The sequence below is a fragment of the Leptodactylus fuscus genome, chromosome 7 (genome assembly GCF_031893055.1).
Source record: "Leptodactylus fuscus isolate aLepFus1 chromosome 7, aLepFus1.hap2, whole genome shotgun sequence".
Lineage (NCBI taxonomy): Eukaryota > Metazoa > Chordata > Amphibia > Anura > Leptodactylidae > Leptodactylus > Leptodactylus fuscus.
This window is the reverse complement of record NC_134271.1, coordinates 25556706-25577459: the sequence shown is the minus strand read 5'-3', so window position 1 is coordinate 25577459 and position 20754 is coordinate 25556706. Positions and strand designations below refer to the sequence as shown.

The window sequence follows — 20754 nt, the reverse complement described above, 5'->3', positions numbered from 1 at the left end:
GCGGTATATTTGAGGTTCACGGGTCGCGGCCTCACTTACCGATCCCTGTTCCTGATCACAGAAGGGGAAGTGCCGGTGGGTGGTAGCAGGAGCCAGGATCGGTAAGTAAATAGGGCCTGTTACCTGCTGGACTTACTCCAGCAGATAATAAAAAAAAAAATCAGGGACCCGCCAGTCCCCTATTGTCTTGGACCTTGTTGCATCCGCTACCGCTGCTACCCTGGTAGTCACGCCCAAGAATGAAGATCTTTCCTGCTTGTAAGCAAGTTCTGAGACGGAATGGGACAGCATAGATATTTCCGTTCCTTTGGAACAGACGCGGGATTTCTACTCCCCCAGTTTATTGCTTTGTGGAACTGGAATGTAAAAGCGCCAGAAGCAATGTGACCTGCTTATACAGTAGGCTATAAAAGAGAAAATCAATGAACACTGGAAACTAATACAATGAATAGCTCATCTGTCCTGGGGAATGTGACCTAATGGCATTCTCATGGGTAGAGGGAATGCAATATTGGAAAACGGCATAGCAAATGTGTTACGTATCTATTTACAGTCATGTCCAAAAGTTTTAGGCAGGTGTGGAAAAGAAAGGTTGCAAAGTAAGAATGCTTTGGTAAATAGAAGGGGTCATAGATTATTTTATTTTAAATAAACGAGAGAGAAATCTACAATTCCGTCAATAGTTGGTGTGACCTTTGCCCTTTGGAGGAAGAGTCCTGGATATGTTGGTACGGCCCCCATAGAGCCCTGAGCGCAACATCATCCAGTCAGTCTGGGATAACAGATAGTGATACGAAAGACACTAACAGCCCCCATTGAGAGACATTGGGGACAGTCACGTAGCCCGATATATATACAAGACAAGTCTATGTCTATTCTATAACGTCTATATGTATTCTATAGCTCATACAGCTCATCCCCAACTATTAACAGCGGGGGCACTATTCCAGTAATAATGTTCAGTAGCTATATTGTTGTCATGAGACAATATAATGGTGACTATACCAAACTTTTTGCATTTAATCCCAAATTTTTTATTTTTTTTCACATGTAAATTGAATGCAAATAAGCAGAACTCTATATAAAACAACAAAAAGCGATACATATTTTTTTTACTTAACCCTTATTTTCCTAAAATTGCCCAAAACTTCTCAGACTACTCTATTTGTCCAGTTTTTACCCCTTGCTCTTGGATGGATTGGCCAAGAGCAGGAGGACATGTCTTAGGCCGGAACCTGCCAGTTCAAAAAATGGGTAGCTGCCACTGGATGCCGGTTCAGTGCACTCTGCTCCGGATTAGGCCCAAATGAATGGGCCTAGTCGGGAGGAGGGAGTGTCTTCAGGCGGAATTGCGAGGCGACTCTGCCTGAAGAATGAGCATGTCCGTTTTTTTTTCCGGGAGCCGAAACAAACGGCTCCCGGAAAAAAGAACTGACCAGCTCCCATTGATTTCAATGGGAGAAATCTTTTTGGTCAGGATTTTGAGGTGAATACGGCTTCAAAATCCTGACCAAAATACCCTGTGTGGACTCATTCTTAGAGTGCGTTCATATCTGTTTCATTTATACTGTTCTGGGACATCTTAGGAACAGTTTAAGCAATAGAGACAAATCCATCTAATAGATAATAATGGATCCTAAAGGACCCCATTGACTATATTGGGGCCTGTGGGGTATCCGCCTTCTCCTCCCTGCCTTTGGCAGATTATAAAGTCTACCATGCAGAATAGAAGGATTCTGACACAAATGTGAACATAGCCTTAGGCCTCATCCACACTATTGAATGCGCAGGCTGAGTAGGGCCTGATTTTTTTTAATGGAATGTACTTGGATGACATCTGGGGCCTCCAATCTGTTCTGATGACACGGAGCAGGATAGGACCAGCTCTATAATCATCAGGACAGAATAGCTAGAGCACTGGATGGCACACTCAGCCTTAGGCCTGGTTCACCTCTGCATTTGGTATTCCATTCGGGGACTCCGCTTGGGGACCCCCTGTACAGAATACCGAATGCATTAAAAAGTGGTTAGCACAGAAAGCACATGGACCCCATAGACTATAATGGGATTCGTGTGTTTTCCGCGCAGTGTCCGCACGAATCATGCGGAAAGAAAAGTGCTGGTAGTAATAATTAAAATGGTGGAATAATTGAAGCAAAACGTCCAGAGTTCTGAATGCAGGGCTGCTCACTGTTCTCCACAGACAGATCTCATACAGCTCAGTTGAATTGTCTACGTCAGCAGACAGCTGAGGGAAATACGTGGTTATTTTTTCAACCACAAGAGAGCAGAAGTTTCCAACCCGTTTATTACCAACCATATCATCAAGTGAGGAATTGTAATCATCAGAATCCAGAATTATTATTATAAATCATGGATAAGCCAATAAATACGAAAGGAATGATTTAGTATGAAGTCCCAAAAATGCCTCGTATGTGAAGATTGCCACAGTAAAAGGTGGCCCTATTGTTCCATAACTGACCCCAGCAGTTGTAAATCTATCTGATGACGTGACTTAATACAACGCAATGACCTTGTGGTGTGAACATAGCACATGCACAAAGCTTTACCATGTATTAGGCTAGGGCTTTGCGGCGATTTTGGCCGTGACCCTTATAGTACAAGCCAATACATGGGAGAGGCCAAAATTGTCATGTAATCCCAGCCTTAAAACTTAAAGAGAAGCTGTCATGGGGCAACATGGTAGCTCAGTGGTTAGCACTGCAGCCTTGCAGCGCTGAAGTCCTGGGTTCGAATCTTGCCAGGAACAACATCTGCAAGGCGTTTGTATGCTCTCCCTGTGTTTGTGTGGATTTCCTCCCATTCTACAAAGACATACGGATAGGAAAAAATATACATTGTGATCTCTCACATAAAAAAAAAAAAGAGAACCTACCAGGTAAATTTGTGACACCATATGGACCAGTGGTTTAGTGCCAGGGGTTTTAATTAAAAAAGCCTATACTTACTAAGAGTTCCCAATGTCGGGCACATGCACAGTTAGGACTCATGCACACGATCATGCGCTAGTCATGTTTTTCATGGCTGTCACACTGACCCATTCATTTCTTTGGCTTCATACACTTGACCATGAATTTTAAAAGTCCGGTTTATGGGGCCGTGAGCAAAACTCAGGACAAATCCTGTACTTGTCTTTTTTGAAGACGGTGCTCACTGACTGCAATGAATGGGGCTGCAAAAGCACAGGCAGCGCATGGATGACATCTGTGTGCCGTCAGTGCTGTACAGACACGGCACGGTGACACGCACATGGTCGCCGGGACGCTGGGCCTTCAACTAAGGCATACTGTCTGAGAATCTCTAGAGAACTGCGCATGAGCCAAGCGTATGAGAGAACATTGGACTCATCTCAGTAAATATTAGGGCTTTCCTAACTCCTTCCCATCACATCCTTTTTTTTTATTATTATTATTATTATTATTACTACTATAATTATTATTATTATTATTTTTGATTTCTACCTTCCATAAGCCATAACTTTTTTTATTACTCCATTCACAGAGCCATATAAGGGTTTACTATGTGATAGACAAATTGTATTTCATAAGGTACCATTTAATATCCCATACAATGTAGTGGGAAGCTGGAAAACTATTCAGAATAGTATTACAGTTTATGGGACATCGCTACTACTACCGGCAAGCCTCAATAGTTATATTCCTATGACGGGCCTGGGAGCCTTCACAAGATGCAGAAAGATCCTGTGATTTTGCTGGGGCAGGGGCCATTTTGGAAGAACAAAGGAACTGAAACGGTGGAGGTGGCACCTGGGAAGACATGGAGGGGGGATCAGGGGTGTAAAGCAGCGCTGAGAGATCTCTGGTCATGGACATGAAGTGCTCCAAATCCAGTGGACATATAAGTACCTGGGCTTGCTCCTCAATAATAAGCTGGACTGGGCCGATCACCTGGAGGCGCTGCACAGAAAGGGCCACAGCAGACTCTACCTGCTCAGGAGGCTGAGGACCTTTGGAGTCCAGGGGACACTTCTTAGGGCCTTTTTCAGCTCTGTGGTAGCATCAGCCATCTTCTTTGGAGTGGCCTGCTGAGTAGCATACCTGCCAGGGATAGAAATAGACTTGACAAGCTCTGTCCTGGGGAGCCCCCTAGACCCCAGTACAGGTGATGGGTGACAGAAGGATACTGTCCGTGGTGAGGTCCATGCTGGAGAACAACTCCCATCCCATGTATGATACCGTGATAGCCCTGGGCAGTACTGTCAGTGACTGACTGCTTCACCCCAAATGTGAGAAGGAGCGCTATTGGAGATCCCTCCTCCCAACCGCAGTCAGGCTGTATAATCAGCATCAGGCTAAGTGGAGATCACTCCGCACAGAGAACTAAATGATCCTGAGTCCTTCTTTTCTCTTTGGTTGCTATGTCTATGAGTATCTTTTCTATCTGCTATGAGCTTGTATGTGTTCTTTCTTGTAATATATTACTGTATTAGCCATGCTGCTGTAACACTGAATTTGCCCACGGTGGCACTATTAAAGGATTATTTTATCTTATCTTATTATCACTGGGTCTCCACTATGTAGAACAATGGAGACTAAGATGCTTGTTCTGCTTCAGTGCCGGCACATATTTAAAATGCCGATATCCACCATGATAATATCATAACATATGTCAGCAAGGTATTAAAACAGCCCCAGACTTATCATAGGCATATTTGCTAGTGGTCTGGTGTCCCTATATTTCCCTTTAAACGAGTTGTCCCAAAGTTAATTAAAGGAAACTGGATATCAAACCAGCCACAGTACATTATACTGAGCACCATCATACCTTTAGATCCAGTCCAATAGATTCTCCATTTCCTTGTAAAAATACAGTTTAAGAAATATGCAAATGAGGCTCAAGTGCAAAGGGGGTGTCAGAGATGCTAAAGATTCCAGATTTGAATCTCCGCCCTCGTGCACTTGATTGACAGCTTCTTCCTATCCTATAGCTATGGTGCTACTTGTTGTATTCCCACATATGTGCCAGATATAAGCTTTGGGATTTCCATCACGCCCCATTGCTCTTGAGACTCATACACAGCTACAAACTGAAAAAACTGGTCCATCAGAACTCGGCTTTAGCTGCCTTGTAATTGGCTGCTATAACATAACATGGCCAGTTTTCTTGTCTTAATCAATAAGTCTATAGGCATAACAAATATTCTATGTAAATGGATTAGAGTCAAATTCCAGCATACATTGTCCAATGTCATATATGGAAATGTAAGGAGTGATTATTTATTTCTTAGAACACTTGTGTATGCAGGAAGCCAAAGTATTTTATAGGCAAGTGAAGATAATTTAATGTGATGACTAGAACTTTGGTATTTGGCCAACTCCTCCTCACCTGCAAGCATTGACCTACTGACATTAGCAAAATTTTACTCGCTTTCACTAGATGACAGCTGACTCAATGGATACACCCTGGTACAGGGAAAAGTTCTGCTCTCCCGTAATTAAGCAATGCTTTAATTAAATGTAGGGTGCGGGCCTAAGAGCCATCTGTAAACTTCTGACTTTACTAGTCCTACAAATTGTTCTCTTTGCATATATTTGAAGCTTCTGGCACTCCGGAGGTCCCAAAGCTAGGGTGACAACCCTCCATAATTGATTGGCTCTTGGACAAGCCCTTTAAGGATCCGTTCACATGAGGAGCGTGTCACTCTCGGGCCAAAATCCGCCTGCCACGACTGTCGTGGCTTCCGAAAGTCGCGGCTTCCCCCTCCGGAGTAGGCTCAAATGAATGGGCCGACTCTGGAGGTTGCTGCTGCGAGGCGGACGCCGTAGCTCAACGAGCCGTGGAATCCGCCTGAAGAAAGGGCAGTTCGCCACATGCTGTGAGCGGCATGTTGCCGCTCATGGAAAAAAGTAGCCTGACGGTCTCCATAGACCACCATTGTGAGGGGGCAGATTATGACGTGGATTCCACGCCACAATGTGTCCCCTCTGTGCCCGTGTGAACTTGCCCTAAAAATGAGTCCGCCACGATGTTCTTCCAGTCACATCACACAGTATTGGACGGATGAGAGTACTAGAAGTTCCTCCAGGCAATAACACAATAATGGTACGGCAAAAGATACCCAAGTTGGAAGGATACTATGGTCTTTTTCCTAGTGGTTTGTGGTGGATGGTACCCCAGAAGGACTTCAGTCCAACACGGACATCCTCAGCTGTTATCGTTAGGGTAAGAGGAATTTACTCATATACTACCAGTGGCGTAACTACATGTAAAGTCTTATGGGCCCCAGTGCAATCTTTTGTCCGGGCCCTCTACCTCATCCCTACAGAGAATTCTTGATAGTGATGGTTACGGGGGCTAAGGAGTTTAATCCACCTTAGTGTGGTCGGGGGAATCTGTGGGTCTCCTTGGCTTATGGGCCAGATGGAAGCTGCAATCTCAATACTGATGCCAGTGCTTATGGGCCCCCTAAGGCTCCTGGGCCCCGGTGTGACTGCACCCTCTGCACCCCCTCAAGTTACGCCCCTGTATAATACCCCTGCAGCAAAATGTTACATTGCCAATGGATTGATATAGGAAAGGGGTCCCTAGAGTGCTCTCACGGCTGAGTCTTTCATGGTAACACGGTATCATTACAGGGAGTCTGTCAGCAATAAATTGGTTATAAACTTAATAGCAGTACCTTGTAGAGGAGATTCAACAAATATACCTTTGTTATAGGGTCCCATTTTCATGCAAATTGCCACTTTAGTGACAGGTCTCTGTTGGTGTAGATAGGTGTTAATGTGGCACATCTTTGGTTTGGGGCACTTTCTTACACCACATCTCTTGTTCTGCGCCTTGTTTGCCACTTTTGGTTAAAATGGATGGAGCAGCCAGGAACCACTTGGTCTGACAAAATTATTATAACTGACATGAGTTAAATGGGAAATCTACGCCATTTCCCGACTGGTGTATAGAATTCAGGTTCACCTCGTGCCAGTCGGGGTTTTTACTAAGACTGGCTTTGGAAATGCTAAAAATTTAGTTTGCAAATATTATAAATAACTGCATAAGGGACATTTGGATTGGTGCTGGGTGAACGTAACCGGAATTTCAAATACTTTAAGGCTACATTGGCATCCGTGTCGTAGTCTGCAATGTCTGTCTGAAAATCGAAGGAGGAAACCTTCCTCCCCAAGTTTCAGTTTTAAAATGACGGACACCCCATGGACTCCATTATAGTCAATGGGGTCTAATGGACCCCATGTGTTATTTCCAATGGACCAGAACAACAGAGAGGCAACATAGTATTTGTTTAAACATTGACCAAGGGAATATAAATAAATGTCTTCAGTCCGGCTTCCAGGCTGCTTGCTATCTCGTGTTCTGTTCCTATTGTAGGACTTTTGTGACCAGACCAAAAGGACAAGATTCATGTCACCCGAGTAGGCTCGTCCTTAAAAAGCTCCTTATGATTGATGAGTCTTTTAGGTGAGTTTTCTATAGAGTTAACCTGATCACTTTACTCATTAGAAGTTCTCAAGGTGTTGGAACTTGAAGACAGGAATGCAGCATGCTGTGGCAGGGCCAGGGTACATCTATGTGTTTTTTTAGTTAACATATTTACATGAATATAAGGCTAAGGAAATTCTAAAATAGTCACGTTAGACACGAAGACGACATCTACTGACAAGAAAGTCATGGGGCTTGATTTACATATTGTGATTTCCATGTGATTTATGAGATTCTCTCATCCATCTTCATAGAAGTCATTTGGAATGTTGTATGACAGTGTTTTATGTCCATCAACATCTAGGGCGTACTGCTACTCTCGTGCCTAGCCCATGTCACATTTGTTTAAGTAACGTATCTGGCTGAGGGACGTTGAGGCTTAACAGGTTTAACACCTGAGGGGCCTTTTGTAATTTAAAGGGTCTTCCAGCCTGAAACATTCATGACCTATTGACTGGATAGGTGATACGTACAAGACAGGTGGTGGTCCAACCACTAGAAGTCTGATCTGCAAGACAGGTGGTAGTCTGACCACTAGGAGTCTGATCTGCAAGACAGGTGGTGGTCCAACCACTAGATGTCTGATCTACAAGACAAGTGGTGGTCCAACCACTAGAAGTGTGATCTGCAAGACAGGTGGTGGTCCAAACACTAGCAGTCTGATCTGCAATACAGGTGGTGGTCCAACCACTAGGAGTCTGATCTGCAAGACAGGTGGTGGTCCAACCACTAGGAGTCTGATCTGCAAGACAGGTGGTGGTCCAACCACTAGGAGTCTGATCTGCAAGACAGGTGGTGGTCCAACCACTAGGAGTCTGAGTTACAAGACAGGTGGTGGTCCGACCACTAGGAGTCTGATCTGCAAGACAGGTGGTGGTCCAACCACTAGGAGTCTGAGCTACAAGACAAGTGGTGGTCCAACCACTAGGAGTCTGATCTGCAAGACAGGTGGTGGTCCAACCACTAGGAGTCTGATCTGCAAGACAGGTGGTGGTCCAACCACTAGGAGTCTGATCTGCAAGACAGGTGATGGTCCAACCACTAGGAGTCTGATCTGCAAAACAGGTGATGGTCCAACCACTAGGAGTCTGATCTGCAAGACAGGTGGTGGTCCAACCACTAGGAGTCTGATCTGCAAGACAGGTGGTGGTCCAACCACTAGGAGTCTGATCTGCAAGACAGGTGATAGTCCAACCACTAGGAGTCTGATCTGCAAGACAGGTGGGGGTCCAACCACTAGGAGTCGAATCTGCAAGACTGGTGATGGTCCAAACACTAGGAGTCTGATCTGCAAGACAGGTGGGGGTCCAACCAATAGGAGTCTGATCTACAATACAGGTGGTGGTCCAAGCACTAGGAGTGTGATCTACTAGACAGGTGGTGGTCCAACCAATAGATGTCTGATCTGCAAGACAGGTGGTGGTCCAACCACTAGAAGTGTGATCTACAAGACTGGTGGGGTCCAACCACTAGGAGTCTGATCTGTAAGACAGGTGGGGGTCCAACCAATAGGAGTCTGATCTACAAGACAGGTGGGGGTCCAACCAATAGGAGTCTGATCTGCAAGACAGGTGGGGGTCCAACCACTAGTATTCTGATCTGCAAGACAGGTGGGGGTCCAACCACTAGTATTCTGATCTGCAAGATTTCTATTTTGGTACACTGACTCCGGATCACACAACTTGTCAGGCGCAAACTCCGATGGGTCAGTGATTATAGATCATCCCCGTAATATTCTGTCACAGTGACATGTTCAATGACAGTAAATTTCAGACAGGTCATGCAGCCAAAAACATTCGTCAGACTTGTCTGAGACATGCTGCCATGTGACTATTTTAATTTTTTAATTTGGCTATAAGAAAAAACAAACAACCCTTGTGACCTGCTTTACTGTCTATACTAGTATACTGGTGGGCGACCTGTGACCAAAAATCAAACAGTGTTGAGTTCAGGATTGTAATGTCGGAGTCAAAGTCAGTTTTGAGTAGAGTCAGAGTTGGACAAAAAGTCACTAACTCCAAAATAAATTGCAAATTATTGATATTGTATAATAATTAGATGTATAGCTTTTACATATTTATTTACATAAGAATCAATCACTACTTTTTCGTGAATTAGAGGACTTGATATTATAGCCAGTAACTCTTTCCTGGCTGGTTTAGCCTATGTGTTACAAGCAGATCAGGCTGCAGAGTGTGAGCACTGCCTGACACGTGACCGCACCTAGGACGTGCACCTTGTACTAAGTGTCAATCATGCCGGAGGGGGCGTGGCTTCCAGGTGAGCGCCGGCAGCCGCCTGGCCACACCCCTCCCGTGTGCGGGGCGTGGCCTGTGCAGGTGAGGGAGAGACGATTGCAACAATTACAGGAAGAGACAGAGACTCGTCCTGCGCCCGGACAGACATGAGCCCCACACCTCACACCTAGGCAGACACACGGCAGCAGGGTTAGCAGGACACTGAGGTGGGTGAGTGCCGGGTCTGACAACCATGTCACTGCTGTGTGGCACTGCTGCTGCTGCAGGGTGTCAGAGCGTGCCCTGTGACTGGGACAGGCAGGTATGTGCATGACAGGGCGCCTATGTATTACCTGTATTGTAAGTGTCAGGTGTGCAAAATACTGAGACATGGGAACCTATAGAAATCCAAAATTACACCTATGACCTGGTGGGCTATAGCGCCACCTAGATGACGGGTGTATACAGCAACTTTGCGGCTATTCCTAATAGGCGATTGTCCATCGTGTGGATATTTCTTCTCTATACCCGTGGCCTAAGACGCCTATAAACTGCTAGAAGCCATCCAAGAACATTTGGATACATTGTAAATACTGGACAGTCTTCCACCACTGGGCCCTCTGTAGTTCTTCCTGGCAATAAGAAGAATCACCAAGATGTCTGTAGAAAAGAGACTGAAGAAGCTGGAGGACGCGGTTCTCAAAGGCCCCTATGGATGTGACTGTGATTCGCTCAGTGTGGAGACCCTTCTAGATGTTTTAATCTGCCTGTGTCAAGAATGTAACACCACGCCAGCCCTGCGACGGGACAAGAATGTGACAGAATTCCTGGCCTGGGGTAAGAGACTGCGTGTAGACCTGAGCTGTAGTGAGTGGACGCGGGGGCAGATGTTTGGGTGGGGGGTTGTGAGGACTCAGCATATTATATCATTCCAGGGATCTATGGGGTGTTAAAATATACATTTGTCTGGACAAGATATGAATAATTTTCCATTGTGTCTCGTTTTTGAGGTCTAAGCCTAGATTCACATGACCGTGGGTAAAAACAGCCGTGAAAAAAATGTCTATTTTTCACGACCGTTTTGCACCCGAGGGGCGCACATTTTCTCAGATCCCTCATTTATTACTGTGTATTGTTATTATTACTATTATTATTATTTATTATTGTGTATGAAGACACAACTAGAGCATGAGCAAGTTTTCATAACAGCTCGTCAAAATAGCATTAATGTGCATAGCTCCTATACAAAAAAAAATCTATAGTGTAAATATAGGGTCACCCATCTGCATTAGGAAATATGTTGTGGAGTGTCTCATGTGAAAATTGACACATAAATTGAGAATTTATAATTTGAGCGTCCTGATCCCCCCCTCGCCGATTGACAGCATTCTCTGCACACTTCCACGGGAAAGCTGTCAATTTCCCCACACGTGGCAGTCTCACTATTTGGAGTTAGGCCTCATTCACACGTCTGTATTTTCCATTATTTTTTGCATCCTGTGGATATTCCATCAATGTCTAGTGGGGGAGGGGGAGGCACTCTGACATAACTCGGTGTATTCCTATGGATGGCAACCATTCATTGGTACACAATCATGTGATTGGAGTATAACTGGTGTCCCCTTCTTCATCATGGCACATGCTGTGTGATAAATACATCGCAGATTTGGATCTTTCTCGTCATTGCTCACTACTACTTGGGTGTGAGTTTTTTTTGTTTTTTTTTATATAGAAATAATAGGTCATCTACATATATCAAATCGGCAGAGATCTGACTTCTGACCTCACCACAGACCAGCTCCTTGCAGAAGCCGTGGTGCATTGGAACTAGCACCATGTACGTAGCGTCTGCGCATCCTGGTGCTAGTTCCAGTGCTTGGTAATGTTCAGCAGGGCTCAGAAGTCACATCTAGTACTGATCTCCTACACTAAGGATAGGTCATCAGTATTAAAATTCTGGAATACCCCTTTAAGCTAAGATACCAAGCCAAGGATATCTGCTACAGACCCACCTGCTGCAAAAGCGCCTGGATGTTGCCATGTCTTTCAGCCGTGATTCTTGGGCAGCTGGTCCCGGCTTTCAACCGTTTTTTTGTTCTGCATTGTATGGATGGGATTTGTAGAAACATCAACCACGACACCACTATTGTACTTCATAGCAGGTTAGCCACCGCAGCCAACCTGCAACTTGTCTCCAGCTTTATAGGTTTTCCCAACATACTAAGTTATCCCGTACCCATAGGATAGGGAATAACTTGCAGATCGGCAAGACCCCCTCTGATCAGCAGAACGGAGTTCTTCATTCATTTCAGTGGGAGTGCCGGAGATGGACAAACACATTACATAGGCTATCTCCTGCACCCCCACTGAAGTGAATTAAGAGGTGCATGTGATGCCCGACCAAAGATCTATGATCTGTTCTCCTGATCAGTGGGGGTCTGAGCAGTCTGACCCCACTGATTTGCAAGTTATTCTATGAATAGGGGATGACTTTCTTTGATGGGACCCCCTTTAAGCAGTGGTGTAAGTAAAGTCTTGTGGACCCCGATGCAATCTTTAGTCCGGGGCCCCCTACCTCATCCCTACAGCGAATTCTTGATAGTGATGGTTATGGGTGCTAAGAAGTTTAATCCACCTTAGTGTGGTTCGGGTAATCTGTGGGTCTCCTTGGTTTATGGACCAGATGGAAACTGCAATCCTAATACTGATGCCAGTGCTTATGGGCCCCCCTAAGGCTCCTGGGTCCCAGTGCGACTGCACCCTCTGCACCCCCTCAAATTACGCCCCGGTCTTTAAGAGCTGTTTCACATTAGTGTATTACTTGGGCATTTTTACAACCCTGAGTTACAGTCTCCTGAATTCACAGACATAATACTTTGGCCCAGTTGTGCCCAGGCATCATAAGGATCTGTAAGGGTGTCGGGAGATCCGTGGCGGGGTCAGGACACAAAAATATACCTGTAATAGACTTGTGTGGATGAGGCCTATGGTCCCAGTAGTGATGAGGTCTATAGGTGCCATGTATATGTCTATTTTGTATTTTACCGTTGACTACAGTAAATCTGCAGCAGTTAAAAAGAAAAGTATTGTTTTCCTGTGATGTCTCAGCTTATTAAGGGGTAAATCAAAGCAGCCGGTAGGGCGTGACTTCTTGTCATGTTGTGACATCACTGTCACCCAACCTGTCCCCTGACCACACTTTGGTATCGGTATCTATGATATTCTCATGGTGCAGACTGGTCTGTCAGGCTTTTACATATCTCGTATTTGTCTATTGCTGACATTTGCTCTGTAGATTTGGCGCTGCATCTTCAGGATCTCTTCAGTCTAGGTTTACACCAGGGTAATCCTAGTGACGTGGTATTCTTGTGCACATGAATGGTTAAACTGAGTGTGTGAAGGAGACGGATTACATTTCATATAGTGTTACTTTACTATAACAAAATAAGTTACATTGTAAATAAATGAACCTTAGAACGTACATTAGACGCTGTTCACACCTGTCGCAGATTCCATCAAAAAATGTCAGGCAAAATAGCACAGCATGCTAACGTGGAAAATAACACCCACAGTCACCACTATAGGTAATGGGCTGGTAGTCCGGGGGGCTCTGTTTATATCCCTATAGGTTGTCATTGGCCAAACTTGTATTTGGAGTTGGATAAATCTGTGGCACAAATTTGGCCGTGGAGTCTGAGTTGGGAAAAAACCTCTGATTCTTCTGTCTGACCATGGCTAGCGGCCATTTATAAAGGAGTCAGAGTCGGGTTGTGTCTGTGCTTCGGCCTAGCGACTCCACAGCAACTTGCACATGGAACGTAAAGCCTAAATGGAATATAGATATAACCTGAGGCCTGTTACGGGTATTTGTCCCAGGCTGACCTCAGGACTACTGATCCAAATTCACCGCACCTCAGGAATCTATAATGCTGTCCGTTCTGGAAAATAGACCAAAGATTGGGCCGCAACATTCATAATACAGAGGCAGTAATGTTTCCTATAATACGCTCATGTCAGTCTAAGACTACGACTCCACATAGCGTAAATTCTGCAGCGTTTTATAGCACCTGCAACACCGTCCACACATTGCAGAAAAATATCCGTAGTGGACATGCTGCGATGTCAAAAACCATCGCGATTCTGTAAATCGCAGCATGTCGCTTATATGGAAGATGTATCATCTATAGTGCTGGATAAAAGGGGCAATGATCGGGCGAATGAGTATCTTTCTGAATGCTCATTCCTTAACCTCTGCCCATGTATCAGGGTCTTTTGGGTGAGTGAATGACTGTAATGTCTATGGGAACCACAGTGGTGGGAATTTACTGTTTTCCGGTGGAAGAAATGGCACAATCTCTAACCTACATTTCAGTTCTGGCGCGTGGGACCTCCAGTGGTGCACCATCATAGCGGATGGAGACTAATAATTCTGGCACATCTGCACACAATATTATGGCCTGTGTATAATGTACATTCTCTCAATGAGGGCGGGTTCACACCTGCGACCCGTCTCCGCTTTAGCCAATCTGGCGGGTTTCCGTATTCTGCCCCAAGAAACTGGACAGGGGATGGAAACTGGCGATCAGTTTTCAAACCCATTCACTTGAATGGGTTTGCAAAGTGACCGCCTGTGTGCGTCTTCTGCCTGTTCGTGGCGAAAACGTTTTATTTTTTTTTAGTCGGACATGTAGGACTTTGAGTGCGGTTAAAAAAAAATGGTTTAGCTGCGGACAGGCAGAAGACGCACACAGGCGGTCACTTTGGAAACCCATTCAAGTGAATGGGTTTGAAAACTAATCGCTGAGCAGATGTGAACCCGCCCTGACTATGGATGCAAAATATAATGTCAGCGCTTTTTATGTGTGCTGTAGGCTGTGTTCACATCTGTGTCTGATCCTACATCGGACAACTGAAAATTGGCAGAGAAAAAGTCTTGCACAAAAGGTCTGCCGGGCTCCATGTGTAACCACTGTTTTAGCGATCTACCTCTTCGTCGTTCAGGTCAGGTGAATTCACCCTTAGAGTAGGGTCACACTACTGTTGGAAGTCCGTTTAAAAAAAAAAAAAAAAAAAAAAAACACACAAAAAAAACCCCACAACCCTCTCAACAACAAAAAAAAAACCGGATGTACGTATTCCACATAGACATTGTGTCCTACAAAGCAGTGTTTTGCCCCATTTTAGGGCCTCGTCTGTCTCATAGTTGTATCTCCACTTACGCTGGAACATCGCAACTTTTTAGCTTTCTGAGCATGCGCAAAAAAAAAAAAAAATCGGACAACAATAACACAGTATAATGGATGACCAAACTTAACTATCCTTTAACCATAAAAAGGAATATAAAAAAACCCAAAACCCCGCAACCTTCACCTCCGTTATTTTGTATATTCTCTGTTTTATCCCTTCCATAATAATAGACGTGTGATGAGTTTGATGAAAACGGACGCCAACAGACCCAGAACAAATCCCATTGAGCCCCAGGGGATTTTTAACAGATTTTTGATGGATCTGTTTATGTCAGTTGTTAATGTTTTCTGACGAATGCTGACAATGGTTGCTACTAGAGATGAGCGAGCACCCATAGCACACACCCATAGGAATGAATGGACGCAGGGGGTTAAGCTGCTTGCAAAGTCTGCGTGCCGGCTGCTTCCATTCATTCCTATGGGTGCGTGCTATTCGAAACGGCCGTTTCGAATAGTACACTCTCATCTCTAGTCTTTATCAGTTGCCAATGGATACGACCATGAATAGAGGAACTTTCAATTGTCAGAAATCCAGCCACGATTTATTTCTTGTAGCTGAATTATCTTCTTCTGTATCTAGTTTCTCTCCTTGGTAACTTGTCTACTATAGGAGTAAGTCCATACGGAGTTTTTTGGACCAGAACCTGAGGCGGAGGCCGCCTCAGGTTCCGGTCCAAAAACCGGGTAGCCGTGACTGAAAGCCGATGCACTGCACTGGCATCCAGCCACGCACTCCGCTCTGGATTAGGCCCAATTCACTCCTATGGGTGCGTGCTATTCGAAACGGGAGTTTCGAATAGTACTCACTCACCTCTAGCCAACTCACTACTAACAGATGTGTGAACACCACCTTACTAACAAAGTGAAAACCTGCCTTATTTAATCAGCCACTGACTTTGATTCCCCTTAGTCATTCAAAAGAGAATATCAGATTTTTGTACATTTGCTCATTAACATGGATCCCTATACTTTTTGTATTGTCAAGCCGAGGTTGCAACACAGTGGTGCTCATATGTCTCTAGCCCCTATTCACATCTGCGCTTGGGTTTCCGTTTCGGGGAGTCTGCTTGGAGATCCCCCAAACAATAACCTATTTGAATGAAAAAAAGCGATTACCTTCAGGGAACACATGGACCCTATAGACTATAATGGGGTCCCTGTGGTTTCCGCACGAAACGTGCAGAGAGAAAAGTGCTCACGTTTTGGTTTATTGGACCAGTACATTGGTATAGTCACATACTAGCACATAGGAAATGTATAATGGACTCCATACAGGTGACAATAGAGTCCAGTACTAATCTGTATAGATGGGCCACATTATATTATAGTGCAAATGTTCCTTTCTGTGCGTCTCTTCGTCTTTGGATCTGTTGTATGCCTTCTATAAACCTTCTTTTGATTCCTTGGGCTCCTTTTGGTTTGTAGTCAGAATCCTTAATGTTTCTACCTTTAGTTCATAAGTTTGTTACTTAAAAAAAAAAAAAAAAAAAAAAAAAAAACACCTTAGGTTTCTGCCGCCTGTCCTTCAAGTGATGTGACAGAGCTTGTTTTTCAGGTAGAACATGTCCATGCAAAACCCTAGAGAATGTGCACTTCTCTAACCAACTTCTTGAGGCCCTAATGAAAAATCTTTTGGATTTATGGCTGCGTGACTTTGTAGATCAGATACATGTAAATGGGCGCTTACTGTCTGACTCTCATTATAGCCACATACCTCTGATATAGTTGTATTTTAGGGAATTCATGGTCAGTCTAAAGTCGAATTGTGACTCCGGTGCTTGTTAATGGGATAAAGTGAACCTGTAACCTCTACCCAGAAGTGTTTTTAGTACTATGATAGAATTAGATGGTGGCGTTAGTCATTTTTCCTATTGAACCAATGGTAAAAAGTGGTATTTTTTTGCGCCAAAAATTACAGCTGGGGTACAAAACGTACTATATCAGCCCCTATGTTTCCTGTATGGAGGAAATGAATCACTATGCGGGTCTTCAGGAGTGACATTGAGACTATGTTTGCATTGTGAGATTGACCTCCTGTTTATACCGAAAACACTGTATGCATCAGAAGAGCTGAAAGGAGTTTAGTGCTCCAGAGGGGAGCATATAACTTCCTAATAAAGTTGCTCATTAATATATTATTCTTTATACTGCTCAGCCCTTGCAAGCAATCTTTCATGATCGCTGACCGCAGACTTCTGATTCCTGAAATTGAGATTGTCCTTGACGAAAAATTTCTTCTGTGAAAGGACAGAACTACATGTGAATGACATGATCATTTCACACTTTGTTAAAGCCCCAGGATTGTTTCCGATTTATTTTAGTTATTCAATCATTTCAGGTGAATTTTACTATATATAATCTGTCTTTATTAGAGATGAGCGAACAGTAAAATATTCGATATTCATTTCGAATAGCCGCTCAATATTCGACTATTCGAACGAATATCGAACCCCATTATAGTCTATGGGGAAAAATTGCTTCGTTTCATTTGACTCAGGAGAGTCACCAAGTCCACTATGACACCCCAGGAAATGATGCCAACACCCTGGAATGCAACTGGGACAGCAGGGGAAGCATGTCTGGGGGCATCTAACATGCCCAAGTCACTATTACGTTGGGATCACTGTCAGCTTGCGATATGAGGGAGCTGACTTTTTCCCATAGGAATACATTGACCAGCGTTGATTGGCCAGTGTACAGCATTCAGCCAATCAACGCTGGTTCTGCCAGAGGAGGCGGAGTCTAATATCAGTCCACAGCAGTTTCCATTGTGGCCCGATCTCAGATGTAGCAGTGCTGACACAGCACTGCTACACAGAGAAGCGGCAGAGCTCAGCACACACAGAGATGCAGCAGAGCTGAGTGTGCAGCATGGTTCAATGCACACTCAGCACTGCAGAGATAGTAGTGCTGGCCGTGCGCTCAGCTCATCTGCATCTTTGGAGTAGTTGAGCTGAGTGCGCGGCCAGCACTGCTTCATCTCCAATGTAGCATCTTCAGAGTAGTCGAGCTGAGCGTGCGGCCAGCTCTGCTACATCTCGGGATAGGAATGCATTGACCAGCGTTGATTGGCCAGTTTACAGCATTCGGTCAATCAACGCTGGTTCTTCTGGAGGAGGCGGAGTCTGAGATCCGTCCACAGCAGTTTCCATTGTGGTCCGATATCAGATGTAGCAGTGCTGACACAGCACTGCTACACGGAGAAGCGGAAGAGCTCTGCACACACAGAGATGCAGCAGAGCTGAGTGTGCAGTATGGTTCAGCGCACACTCAGCACTGCTACATCAGATGCAGCAGAGCTGAGTGTGCAGCATGGTTCAACGCACACTCAGCTCTGCTGCATTGTGGCGGAAAAATTTAAACTATTTTTTATTTGTTTTCTTAAAAAAGGGGCGGGGGGTCATTTTCTGGTGACATATTACTTATTGAATTGACTCCCTGATTGACAATTTTACGCTAGGTTCATACCTGCCTTTGGGTTTCAGTTCAGGGGTCTGCTTGGGAAACCCCGAAACTGAAACCTAAGCTGCTTAAGAGTGGTGACCTCTCGAAACCAGTGGACCCTATAGAATATAATGCGGTCTGACGGGTTTCTACCCGAAAAGGGCAGAAAATGCAGAGAGAAAATCGCTGCTTGCAGGACTTTTGTCTCTGTATTTTTAAAGTGGAATGGTCAACGGAATCCCCCGCGGAGACCGAGCGCGGGTGTGAACCCAGCCTTATCTGCCATGTTTTATGAAAGATCCCACAGATGACTGATCGGCTGCATTGTGGCTGATCACTATCTTGCATTTGGTCAGCAGACAAAAATAGTGTAATTTTTTTTTTTTTTTGTATAATGCACATGGAAATACACTAGGATATACAGCGTCTGATGTCCATATTTACTTGTATGGCAATATTCATTATTATCGGTGCAATTAATGAGGTTGTCTTCTGTTGAACCCTGGAACCCTTGATTGTATTCGAGCCTTGGCGCACTAGAGGGTTCACTTTTAGGCCACTCTCACTATAAGGAGAGAATATTTTTGTATCTTATATACACAGTCAACTTTTGCAGGCCAAGCAATAGTTACGGAGCGTTACAGCAGGACACCCCGTATGGGCCTGGGTAAGCTCACCTTATGGGTGTTTTCAGACATGCAGGTTATTGTTTGTCCTATAATTAGTGGTGTCCTTCTTTGCAAATCACTTGTTAGGATATTTTTTTTTCAGCTGCAGACGCTGCTTATTAAACATCAATTAGCATGCGAACCGGTTTGATTATATGTCTGCGTGTAAATATCTTTTTACAGAGTATATAAACTTGTGTGTACATGGGTGTATACCTGTGTGCATATCTGATCAGTTTAGCACTCTCCATATAGTGGTGGAGGTAAAAATAAGTGTTACTGATGCTTGACACTGTTCACACACCTGCCTTGTGTTAACTGCTTATTGGCTGTTTAGGATTTTATTTTCGCTGTAGCGATGCAGAGTACAGATCCCAATAGAGAGACAGGATTTCACAGAAAGGAGCCAAAAATACCCATCACTATCAAGAATTCGCTGTAGGGATGAGATATGGGCCCCGGACAAAAACAATTGCATCAGGGTGGGCCACACGGTGGCTCAGTGGTTAGCACTGTAGCCTTGCAGTGCTGGGTCCTGGTGTTCAAATCCCGCCAAGGGCAAAAAAAACCATCTGCAAGGAGTTTGTATGTTCTCCCCGTGTTTGCATGGATTTCCATCCCATATCCCAAAAAGACATACTGATAGGGAAAAAATGTATATTGTGAGCTCTATGTGGGGCTCACAATCTACATTTAAGAAAAAAAAAAATTGCATCGGGGTCCACAAGACTGAAGTTATGCTACTGGTGAGGGTGTTTAGATAAGTACATTTGGGAAGGGGGAGGGACATTATCAATACATTCATTTAGGGGGCATTCACACGGAGTTTCTGTGCGCTGATTCTGATGCGGAATTTGCGTCGGCATCCGCGCGGAAATGAAGCCTCCCATTGACTTCAATGGGTTCTGGGTGGAAAACGGAAAAGCCTCCCAAGTCAATGGGAGGCTTTTTTTTTTTTCCCGCGCGGATTCTGACGTGGATTCCGCATCAGAATACTCTGTGTGAATGCCCCCTTAGTATGCTGATCTTGACCATCCCTGAGGAAGCACCTTATTTATGACTAGGCGGGTCCTTCAGTAGGGCTGTGCGCCTGCACTGAAATCTCAGTTTTTATGAAACATTAACACCTTAAAGTATCATATGTGATCATAAATCTGCCAGGGTCAGTGGCCTCACCCACACTACACCCATCATGACACCCTTTTCAGGAAAGTGGTAGCGGTGACTTAAAAATTAAAAAATAAAAATAAAAAAAAATGAAAAGTTGGGCAAAAAAATTGTGACTTGTAAAGTCAGAAGATTATGGGGGACATAAGGCGCACATTTTACTACTGCCCTAAGTAGGAAATCGTTGATAGAATTTTTTTAGTGGGTGGAGTCCCCGAACAGAACACGAGTGTGACCTCAGTCTTGCCTTGTCACTGTTTCTCTCCTTTGAATCTAGGTCTGTGGTTTTTGGTGTTGGGGAACAAAGTTACCAATTCCAGCTTCCAAATACAATATATTATTTTAAATTCTACAAACATTGCTGTTCTAAAGTGAATTGGATTTTGTTGCAGGTTCCATTTTATACAAACTTAATCACTTAATTTATTTTTACCTGGTGCATTAGAGGAGCTTTATTGCATCTGTCTGACCATTTATGAAGTCAGAGTTCACAGCCCTGCTTGGCTCCTCCCTTCTTCC

General features: G+C 44.4%; 1 protein-coding gene across 4 annotated transcripts in view; it reads left to right on the top strand.

Moving 5' to 3' along the window:
* The first annotated feature begins 10366 nt into the window (after positions 1 to 10366).
* Positions 10367 to 20754, top strand: part of CDC42BPG (CDC42 binding protein kinase gamma) — a 64508-nt gene continuing 54120 nt past the window's right edge. For all 4 annotated transcript variants that reach the window (XM_075281434.1, XM_075281433.1, XM_075281432.1 and 1 more), the window contains exon 1: positions 10367 to 10547. In XM_075281434.1, the coding sequence (XP_075137535.1) occupies positions 10367 to 10547 (181 nt within the window). The remainder of the gene's footprint in view (positions 10548 to 20754) is intronic.